At 43.4% G+C, this 11,938-nt stretch overlaps 1 protein-coding gene across 2 annotated transcripts; it reads right to left on the bottom strand.

Annotated features, from left to right (window-relative positions):
• Nucleotides 1–6,629: 6,629 nt before the first annotated feature.
• On the bottom strand, nucleotides 6,630–11,698 carry LOC135909830 (cuticle protein 16.8-like). 2 transcript variants are annotated; one of them, XM_065441877.1, is made up of 3 exons: nucleotides 11,612–11,698; nucleotides 9,002–9,145; nucleotides 6,630–7,315 (listed from the first exon to the last, which is right to left on the bottom strand). In XM_065441877.1, the coding sequence occupies exons 1-3, from the start codon at nucleotides 11,621–11,623 to the stop codon at nucleotides 6,734–6,736; spliced, it is 738 nt and encodes a 245-aa protein (XP_065297949.1). In that variant the 5' UTR covers nucleotides 11,624–11,698; the 3' UTR covers nucleotides 6,630–6,733. The 2 variants fall into 2 exon arrangements, with proteins under 2 accessions (XP_065297949.1, XP_065297950.1); XM_065441878.1 differs by lacking the exon at nucleotides 9,002–9,145 and having other exon boundaries at nucleotides 11,612–11,697.
• Nucleotides 11,699–11,938: the final 240 nt, after the last annotated feature.

Genomic DNA, 11,938 nt, shown 5'->3' with positions numbered 1-11,938 from the left:
GGATGTGGCTGATTTTCTCCTCCATGAAGTGATCCTCCTTCATGGTACCCTACGTCAGCTACTGACTGATAGAGGCCGCTGCTTTTTTTCTACGGTTGACGACGACCTTCTTCGTTCTTGCTCATTGTCCCACAAGTTCACGACGGCTTACCATCCGCAGACAAACGGACTTACCGAGCGTCTCAACCGCAATCTCACGGACGTGCTCTCCATGTACGTGTCCGATGATCACCGGGATTAGGACTGCTCCTTACCCTTCGTGATGATTGCATACAATTCATCGCGTCACGATTACTGGTTATTCTCCATTCTATCTACTATATGGCCGTGACCCACTCCTGCCTCTTGACTCAATGCTCCCTTCTGATGCCAACGCTACCACGTTCTACGCTCACGAGGCCATTGTTTGCGCGGCTACATCACGTCGCATTGCCCGTGATCGTCTTCTAGCGTCTCAAACACCCAAAAGCATCGTTACGACAGTCTTCGTCGGAACGCTAATTTCAGCCCTGAGTCACTTGTCCTGCTTTGTCTGCCCTCCCGTCGCGTCGGCCTCTGCGAAAAACTGCTGCCGCGATACGTCAGGCCATACCGAGTTCTTCGCCAAGTCATCAGCCTCAGATATGAGATATGCTGTGATGCGGAATGGAAGACTCGGCAGGTTTCATCAAGACACGAGAACCTGTGCACTTGAAAGAATTCAAGGTTTTCCCTAAAAAGTTGTCTAAAGTAATAAAGAGAAAAAAATTCCTACTTTTGCAATAAGTTCTATCCTGCGTACGAAACAGTGATAAACTAGGGAAGAATAGAAACGCTATCGCTGGGCGGGAAGAAACCGTTGAGCAAATAGAAAAATTTCCATAGATGGTTATGAAACAACTGGACAGGACATGACAAATGCGTTTAACTATTATTTCGCGCACAGAGAGCTTATCCCAGAATCAGCACCACTGGACGATCCATTGCAAACCATTTAGAATATTGGACAAACGTATGCAGTGTTGTATGCAGTGTTGCAGGCATGCAACGCGGCAGACGTTTGTCGAATATTCGAGAACCTTGTAACACATCCAGTTGTGACGCCGATGCCTTGCAAAAATGACCAATGAAACATGTAGTTCATGATATAGCTCCTATTTAGAATTTGTGTATTTCCGCAGCAACCTTTCCTTCTCAAATGACGATTGCAAAAGTTGTAGCCCTGCATAAGAAGGGTGATCAATTATACATCGGAGATTACCAGTCGATTTCTATTCTGCCAATATTTTCCAGCTGTTAAGAATGGCTTCTTGCCAAGCAGTTGTCCTCGTTTGCTTCAAAACACCAACGTCTCTCAAAGGCTTACTACGGTTTTAAAAAAAAAGCCTGTCAACAGAGGTTGCATTTCTTAGCGAAAAAGAATTCATCCTCCACAACTTTGAACTGAAACTTTCGACCACTGACACATCTGTAGACTTTATCCAGGCTTTCGATTGTATTAACTTCCATGTATTATTTTAAATACTTGAAAGATACGGCATAAGAGGCCTCGTACTAGAATTTACACAGTACGAGAACTGGTACTAGAAACTCGTACTACAAAACAAACAGACAACAGTTTCTGTTAATACCTAATGTCACATTTAAAAGAAATAGTTTCAGGCGTCTCTCAAGGGGCCATACTCGGCCCGTTGCTCTTCAACCTCTACGTGAATAATGCCGCACATATCCATGAAGAGGCAAAGCGCATAATGTACGCTGACGACCTTAGCATATTTATATGCTCCGTCTGTCCCAATAAGTTAGTTCGCCAAGCAAATGTATTTCTTCGAAAGCTGAGCACATGGTGCATGCATGCAGAAGTTCGTTAAAGTTAATGTCACCAAAACAAAAGCCGTTATTTTCTACACTAAAGGTGCGCGTATTCCATCAGACTTAATTGTAAAATTCAAATCAGCACATATTGAAATAGCTAGTACTACTATTATTATTGTTGTTGTATATTTTCATTGCGATCTATTGTGGGGTGACCCAGTTAACTTCCTCGCTCACAAAGTTAGCTGCACTTTAGGCCTACCTAAATACATACTTTTCCTGCATCAGTAGAGCTCTCAATATATAATGAACTATTCGCCTCCCATACGCAGTGTTTCCATTTCGTATTCGTTCGACAACTGAACCGAACATCAACCAACTGTTACTACTACAAAAAAAATATCGTACGTATTATTGAAAGCTTACCATATACAGAGCACACAGAACCTGTTTTTGCAAAGTATAATCTTCCTAAAATTCAACAAATGTCTACCCAAAAGCGATATATCCTTTCGGTATATATTTGTTGTAGTGTAATAAATTAAAGCAATTTTATGTCAGTCATCGCAAACATTACAAGACATTCGTGAAATAGCTGATTAGAAAAGTGACAACCTGCGCGACTCACTCGTCATATAGAAATGTCGAACGTTTCTCGGTCCCGAACTAATAACGGCGGTCGGTGTCACCTACCAAAACTTCTGAACAGTTTCCGCGATAGACGCATAGAAGCTAGCAACCGAACTCCATCAGAACTCAAATTGCTCATGAACCGTCACCCCTTCTCATTCTGTTCCACCACTCGCTAACACGTTTTAACACTGCATTAAGTTGACCATATTCTTTGACGTATTTTTGAAATGTTTGATTTTGAAGCTACAATAGCCAAGACGTTGGCGTTACTCTTGTCGATACGCTTAAATATCTGGGGATTGAAATATGTCGCGATTTAAGATGGAGTGCGCACATTAAAAAGATAGTTTCGTCAGCCTCAAAAAGACTATGGTTACTTCGGCAACGTCTGAAGCACTGTACGAGCAAGACAAAATAGTTGGTTTTACTTCACTGGCGCGCCCTCTACTTGAATATGGTGATGTCGTTTGGGACCCGCACACTAAGATTGATACAGATAAGCTGGAAAAAGTACAAAAACGAGCACTCAGGTTTCTTTTTAATGCCTACGGAAGACAAGTGTCACTTTCTGATCTCCGTTCAAGGTCTGGTCTTCCAACACTGGTGGAACGCAAAAGCTACACCATCTCAAGATGCTTTACAGGATAGGGAACGGCCAAGCTACAATGAATTTTGACAAATACTTACAGTTTACCACATGTTGAAGTACCCGCGGAAAGCATGAACTTACCCTTATTGTACCCCAGGCTAGAACCATCGCTTATCAATTTTCATTTTTTCCTAGAACGATAAGAGAATGGAACAGACTTCCACAAGAGGTAACGAACAAGCGTACTTTCGTCTCTTTCTTATTGGCTATTTCTCAGTTCTGAACGAAGCACGCAATTCCTTTCGTACCGAATTCTTATTCAACTCGTGTCATTAGTTTCAGAGATATTGTTCAGCGCAGTAGCGTACAAGTATGATCTGTGTTGCACTGTGTGTGAGCTTGCTGTGTTCGAATTTTATTTTGACATTTTCTTTGCTTGTACAGTATCCCTTTTTATTTTATATGTACCACTCCTGCTTTGGCTGCCAAAAAGCAGCTGGCAGTATTTTCAAATATAAAAAATATCATATTGAAGTTCGCGTTATATACATTTGTTTCCAATGTATTGCAATCCATATTCATCAGGTGCTCTGTGAAAATGCCCCAGAACTACTTCTCTATTATTTGATTTTGACGCTACAAGATCATCTTGAAGTGTGTATTAGATATATTTCCATTTTCTCTGTATTTTAATTCATATTGCATACTCTATATGAGTTGCACGGTGAAAGTGCGCCAGAATATCGTAACCATGTGCGTACGCCTCGTATTCCTGCTGCTTGTGCGGGGGTCGAGGGCTCCTCAAGCTGCTTGCATGCAGCCTTTACCTCGACCTCTTTCGTCCTAGAGAATGGGAACTAATAAGTAAATAAATAAATAAATAAATAAATATCCTTGTTATCCATTGGTAAGTACCCACTCTGGAGAATTGGCTAATAATCGGGTAGGTTATATTCAAGCGTAAATTAAGTCAGTTTTATAGTAGTTGAGCTATAACAGAAACATAGAGATTGTAGAATGTGCACAATTTTATGAAACTGAATATTCTACCATGACCATAAAGTAAAACATTTCAATTTCGATTTCGGTGAAACAAAAGGAGGCTAAAAATTTTGTATCTCATTGATTCTGCAATAAAATCTTGGAAGGCGTTGCTAACCTTCCTGTCCTATACCTTAGGTGTAGAGGCACCCAAAGGTAACACATCTTTAGGAGTTGAATCTAATCCAAGAAGGCGGAGTGTTTTTCTACGGCTTTGCTTTCTTGAGCTAATAAGTCGTCAACAATAAATTTAAAGAAATTTCTATGGTCTCATCTTCCCTCACATATGACAAATCGTTGATGGTGCTAGACCAGCCGTGTATAAATAAAAATCCAAAGAAAGTATGCGACAGCGAAGCGTATTAATATTTACTTCAATTTTTCTCGAATGGCATACAGTGCTATTCAAGGGGTACAATAAGTGAAAATCTGAGGAAATTATTGAAGATGGTACAGAGAATTCTCGCAACATCATTTGCCTCCGAAATCATGCAGTTATGATCAGGGCTGATGTAAGGCGAAATTGAATAGCCGGGTGAGCTATCGAAGCTTTCGCAAATGAAGCAGCCGTTTTGCTTAGAACTAGGCCTGTATGAACAGCCATCCACGCTAAATGGGTATTATTTAAGTGTTGAGGTAATAAGGATTTAAACACTCGCAGAAACTGAGATTCATTAGGTGCTTTAAGTGAAATACAGAAAAACAAATAATCAGTAACGACGACTGCACAATCTATTCTTGAGCTTAATTTACGAAGGGCCAGAACTACGGCTAAAAATTCTGCTAGAGATATTGGTAGAAAGCCTGTAAACCTCAGGAAAAATGTCCAATCGAGAATAGGGCTGAATATACCATACCGCATTTTTCCTAGTTCTACGTGGCATCAGTCGCTGTGGCGATATTTGTTTATGATTTTATTAAATAATCGTGTAGAATAGCACTTATCATTCTGTAAGGTAGGTTTCTTGCATTACATGGAAAAATATCATCAAATTGTATGTTAAGAGAATTTTCCCAGTCACGAATGGGCTGTACCTTTCTGATCTTAACGTTCAAAGGACTGAGAAAAGTTTTTACAAAGTTAATTTGAGTAGAATTGAACCGAGGCCAGTGTGCATCGAAATACACACTAGGCTGAGAAATGAATGCTGTTTGGCAACGTCTGATTGGCGGTTACTACGCCATTAAAAATATCTGCACCGGAAGTGCACGAAAACGAGTTACCAGAAAAGGCATTCTTGCGTCTATATACAAAATAGTATTTGCTAAACTTTAGCAGTCTTAAACATAGCCTTAATGCCTGCTTTTCTAGAAGTGCAAGCGGGCGAAGCTCATAGGCAGGAAGGAGCGCCAGTGTATTGCACACATACATACGGTCGATTGATAAAAATGTGGCCCTGCGCATCCCTGATCGACTGTTGCTCAGTCTACGTAACCAAACAATCGTCGAACTCCCTCACCTGCAATACAATCTATGTGCGGACGCCATTAACAACAGTTAAAGACGAACGCACTTAACAACATCTACTTGGGGCATGAACTCAAGCTCATACAAAAGAGATATATGTACTGAGTGCTTCTGAGAGAATACGAGGAATGAGCATTTAGAGCCAGACAAATGGAATTTAGCCAAGCTTTCAGAACAGGTAAATACCGTTGTAGGTTTCCGTAAAGTGTATGAATATTCTTTGCCGGCTACAAGAACGCGATGTCGTCCGCATACATGTAAGTATTTACGTCCTCCTCGGATGGGACAGAGCTCCGCAAAATATTAGATAAGAGATAGGACTGAACCTTGTCGAACTCCTTCCCCTCGTCTATACGTGCTCGGCCACAAGGCGTTCTGAATGCAATAAAATTCTATGGCACCTAAAATCAACCCGCTAGGAAGCGCAGGAGAGGATGGCCCAGTATTGTGTTCCTCTTCTTCGCTACAATAATATCAATACTAATATATGTAATGTAAATAGCATTCGCCCATGTTACTGAATTCCTTTTCGTGCAATAAAGAAGAAAAAGAACACGCGATAACGCGGTGGGTCGCACGCACGATTCCAAAATGCAAATTGCTCCAGTAAGATTAGTCGAAATCCGCGCCGTGGCGTTTGTATGTAGTTTTACTTAGCTTTGTGGCGATAGTGAAGCAGGAAGGGAGCAGCAAATGCGGAGGTGTACATAGGTTTGGTCACTTGTTTTTCTGTACATCAACTTTCATCGTTGACGACTCTCGAATGTTACGCAGCGATACAGCTGGGAATGTTAATTCCACAGCTTGCTGTTTCATATAGGAAGCACGTTCTAAAATTTTTTTGTAGATTTGGTACTAACCGACGCAGTAGCTTTATTGCTATGTTGTTGTGCTGCTAAACGTGAGGTCGTTTGTTTAAACCGGCCATGGCCGGCGCGATCAGGTGTTGTGCAATGCAAGAAACGCTGCAAAAAGTGTGCAACGACTTGTTACGACGTGGCAGCGTCGAGTGTTCCAACTTTGTCCTGGCGTTTCTGAAATGACATATCTGCAACATAACGCCCATCACGCTAGTAAGTATGAAAAATTACTTTCTTTCGCGTATCACATAACATTTTTATTCGCTTTTTCCTTCAACTGTATCAACCCGCATGATACGCACTTAACGATAGTAGAAGTCGAGCTTGTACGCACTGCAACAAATTTCATTACCGACGGCGGTATCCATGATGAGCAGAAGGCCAACTTCCGTATCCAGCTGGGGCACCGTAGAAACCCGGAGCGTAACCCGCTGCATATCCGACAGCCCCGTAGCCATCAGGAACACTGCCGCCGTAAGTGTATCCGCCAAGTGCTGGACGGCTGGCCACATAACCCTGACCTCCGTACGGGGTGTTGTCATGAGCTCCAGAAGCGCCTACGTACGGGTTGTAACCGTATCTGCCGTACCCACTGTAGCCACCAGCGTTGTAAGGCGCTGCCGCTCTAGCAGCAGACGCTGTGGGTGCACCAATCTGTGCAACTCCTGAAGGAATCGGAGGGACGACTGGCGCAGCGCTGAAGACCGCGTCGGCGCTGACACCAGGTGCGCTGCCTGGCTCGTTGGTGTCCACGGTGGCACGGAAGCCGTTCGCATCGGCCACGTAGTTCACACGCCTGTAGAGACCGTTCGCGTCTCGATAACCGTAGGAGCCGGTCTTGGCGTTGTTGGAATCACCTTGCTCGCTCCGGAACTGCCGGTTGCCATACTCGTCCACGTTGTCGTAGCCGAAGCTGTACGGCTGAGGCGGCTGCAATGTATATATGAGAACGAAAGCCTTATTGCGATAGAAATTATATGGACGCTCCCTGCGAATATTTGCCTTCATCGTCGCCGTGAAGTTGCGTAATTTAGGTACATGCATGCGATAAGTCACATCATATGACATGCCGTATATGCGGGTTATATTGCAATACAATTCTATCTCTAAAGTTGCTCCTACCAGGTCTTAAATAATTGAAAAGATTATTCCCAAGAATTTTTAGAATAGCAGCCCACAAGCAATTGCCATGAAAGAAAATACGGGCAGCGCACGCAATCTATCTTAAATATTCTCAGAATTGTATATTAAAACTGTGAAACAGTAACAGAACTCAAACCTGAAGATAATGTAATCTTTCGCGCGGCTGTCCAGAACGCCGAACATTGGCCGAGGAAAGAACTTGGAAACATAACCTATGCGGAAAAGTGGTGGCAAATTAGCTAGGAAAGACGTTGGCTTTAATTATTAAACAAATGAAATTGTCCGATGGCATGACTCAGAGGATCCCTAGCCCAACGGCTCGTTTTTATTTAGTCAATTTACGTTGACTTCAATTCAAGCTGCTAATACACTACGAGTCTTACACTTCGTGTAATGTTATATTTTGCTATCGCATTCATTGCCTCGCCATTATGGCGATGCTGTGACATTTTTTTGTGGTAACTAAAGGTTGAATGGTGTGCAACAAAAGTCGCAGAAAAGTCCTATGGAAAGAAGCTCTTGACCGTTTTGCACTTTTCACTGCAAAAATATGTGTAATGCAGAGAACTGCGGAATCACACATCCAAATGAACTTACTATGTACACCAATGCGTACGACTAAAACGAAGCCATTTACGCAAGTCACTGTTTTAATGACGTTGTCATCGCACAATTGAGGAAATTAACAATCACCGCAGTATAATTATTACGTGCGCACGTGTCGATGATATGCGGCTAAGACTCCTCGGTAGCACTAAGGGTAATCTGATATCCACGGGGCAAAAGGTATACCTAAAAACCGCTTGTTACGGCTGTTCCAATGTGCTGCTAGCATGTGCTTACGCCATCTTCAGGAGCTCCCGCGAAAGGAGCAGGTTCTCATATGTATTGTCAAGCCAAGCTAAATGTTTAGAGGTTACGTTCGTTTCAAAGACACCGACGATATAACCAGATTTAAAGCTCTCGATAATTATGGAACGTCCTGGTTACCCCTTGTACACATCCGTGATTGTAGCGTCTGTACTATAAGCGCTGGACTCCCTGCACTCCTGCTCCCTCATCGCGATAGATAAGAGGAATACGTGGATCCTCATGCTCGAGTGCGACGCTGGGCCCCTTCAGGTGCCGCAATCATCGGCAAGTTTCCTTTGAAAGAAGTTTCTGACCTTTCCCTGAGATGAGCGTTCAAACTGAATTTGAGCTCAAGCTTGAGGTGGCGACACGAAACTGCAGCATATGCTAGATGCTTGCTCCGTTCATTGAAATGTGCGTGACGTACGGTACTCCTGTTGGCTTACAAAGTTTCAGCGCTGGCTCCCTCCAACGCAGACGACTACATTGACGAATGTCGAAGGGCGTGTAGAAAGAGCTCTCACTCAAAGAGGCGCGACGTGAGCAGTGCTTGGCCGCCTTAACTCTGCTATTCCAAGTGCAGCAAAGCGTGGCGGCATAGAAAACACACTTGGCGCTTACAGAGGTATAGGCGTTGTATCTTCCGTAGGGCGCCGATGGAGTAGCATAGCCTATAAAGCCTACACCCGTGTAACCAGCCTGGTGCGGCTGGTGGGGGTCTAAGGCGTAGGCTTCAAAGACGACGCAGACGAACAACACTTGCACCTGGGATTATGGAAAACAGTAACGGACTTTATTTGAGACATTACGAATGCATCTGTATAAAAGTCGCACAACTGTTCAAGTTGGCGTTGCGATCAGCACAGAAAACCCCGTAGGCCCGATAGGTGTCACCCTCAAGTGATGAATTAATTCACGGTGACACATTATCTCTAAGACAAATGTGATAAGGGAAATACATGTCCGTACAGGCCAATTACAGTAAAGTTGGTGATGTATAGAAAGACAAAGCGAGCCACATAATTAGATCTGTTGAAGTGAGTAGAGAAAATGGATGTAGTGGGGAAACTGCCGAATGATTCAGGCCAGGCCGACGCTTAAGGATATGTTTGTTCTCACCCAGTGCATAGAGCTTACGGAAACAGGAAATTGTTATGCGATATTCACAAGCACGAAGGTATACATCACAATTTCGTGGATCTGCTCAGAGATATATAGATAGATACAGCCTAAGAAAAATTGTGTGCCAATCCGAAAAATGAAACGAAACGGCGTAAATTCACCAAGCACTCAAGCAACGATTTCCTCTCTCTCCAGTATTGTCAATGCCTTATGTTCAGAAAATAGAAAGACAACTGGAAAACAGCGAATGAGGGTTTCATTTATCCTACATGCCTAACGAAAAATTGGTGCAACAGAAGCTCCCTGAGCTGAAATGTGCGGATGACACAGTACTACTAGCGGACAATAAAAGAGATTTACAGACACTTGCGAATGCCTGTGGTAACGCAGTGACAAATCTAGGCCTTAAGTTTAGCAGAGAGAAATCGGCAATTGTGATCTTTTATGAAGAGACGAGCAATTACGTGGTGTCAATTCAACAGCTCGTCATACCCACAGCCAAGCAATATATATAACCGCAGCTTATACATAAATGAAGGAAGGACTTATTCATACACCCACCAAAATAATCGGAAAATGAAGGGGAAGCGGAATGCAGCATAAAACATAGAGCACTCTGGGGCCACAATAAATGAGGTGGTGCGTGGTGTATGGAAAGGAGTAATGGTGCCAGCGCTAACGTTCGCCAATGCCGTTCTGCGCTTAAAATCAGTTATCTTATCGGTGCTGGAAGTTAACCAAAGATCGGTAGGCGGGTTCACTTTGGGGGCCCACGGTAAAACCACAAATGAGCCAGTGCAGGGTGACATGGGCTGGGCCTCATTTTTTAGGTCACAGAGGCGCAGGGCAAAATTAGTTTTGAAGGACTCGAGAACATGGATTAGAATTATTGTGCAGCTAGAATTCACAAGTATGTGTACCTGAAAAGTGTGGACTCATAATGGATGAAGAGGTCAAGAAAGTCTGCAATCAACTACAGTGTACTTGAAAGTGTAAGCAGGAAACCAGGAGCCACCAGAAAGGAAGTGAGAGAAACAGAGACAGCGAATTGGATGCAAAGAATGGTAACGAAAAGGACCATGGATGACAGACCATGGGCCATGTACAAGAATGAGAAGAAAGAAATTATAGAAGGAAAAATCTGCACGATAAAAAAAACGCACAGTGCCTTGCTATTTGTGGCTCTAGCTGGTTGCCTAGAGACGAAAACGTACCGGAGCAAATATTCGCAACAAGATGATGCATGTGCACGCTGCAGCACACGCCTCATCTTCTTGCGAATATTTGCGCCGTTATGTATCCAGAAGCGCTCGGATTTAAATTAGATGGAAGCATCAACCGGTCAGCAATCGAGGTAAGCAAGAGGGGCTTAAATTATTGGTAGAAAAAGAGCTAGGAAGAGAGTGGTCCGACTGAATCCGCTACAGGCATTGGTAGCGGTACAAGGTAGATACAGAAGCTTTGAGGAAGTAAAAAAAAAAGGTTATGGAGATGTTTGGAAAAATGATAGAACAAAACGCAAGTGTAACACACGGTGGCTATTGGTCACCGCCTGCTTTGAAAAGGGCCACCAATAAATAATTGTCATCATCATTGCTGCTGCCGCTCAGAAATTGTAACTGCACGCAGGGAAGCTGGGCAACAAGGAATTTCCGCCTTGCAAGGGATATCTACAGAATAAAAGCAGAGTTGAGCGCCATTTTTGCGAAAAGCTAGAATCTCTTGAGTATTGCAATCGGAAATTCAGGCAAGTTAACTGTACTATTCTCGTAGTAAAATAGAACCTGCAGTTCCTAATTATAGGCTGCATGCCTTAATGGTGAAGCAACTCATGTTTTTGCGATTTTACAGTGAGCTATCCGCATACTTTTGTCTAATTGGTTCTGTTAACGCTGATGTTTGCTAGTCTAGGCTTGGGTACACAGTAGTGGCAACTGCCCGATGGAGGTGAATGTTTAAGCTCGCTAAAAGTACTTACTTCGCATTCAAGTACCTTTGTATAAAATCTGTCGATTATTTTTTTCCAACCCTTGACTGAACCGAGCGAGCGAAGGAATATGGAAACACATTCCGGCGTTGCTCGGAAAAGACTATCGTAAACACCCTCACCTTTAGGAACATTGCGGCGGTGGCAAAGGTCCCGCAAGCAGTCTGCAGAGTAACAATCTACAAGGCAGCGCAGAAAGGAAGGCGACTGTCTTCTGTTTGTCTCTGCCTGCGCGCAGTGGGCTTTTATACTGGACACAGCGACACCTTTCTACTTGTCGCCACACGAAGTTGCAGCGCTCTTGGCTGCATTGCGGTGTTCGCTTTGTTTTTCGCATCTTGCAAAACTGAAATGCCGTGCGTCATGGTGCCCCAAGTCTGCGTCTACATAAAGTTGCGTCTGCTTTGAAACACGCCACTGCGACTGGGACACAACACTCTTTAAAAAAT

The sequence above is a fragment of the Dermacentor albipictus genome, chromosome 1, assembly GCF_038994185.2.
Source record: "Dermacentor albipictus isolate Rhodes 1998 colony chromosome 1, USDA_Dalb.pri_finalv2, whole genome shotgun sequence".
Taxonomy (NCBI): Eukaryota; Metazoa; Arthropoda; class Arachnida; order Ixodida; family Ixodidae; genus Dermacentor; species Dermacentor albipictus.
This window is presented reverse-complemented; position numbering and strand designations above follow the sequence as displayed.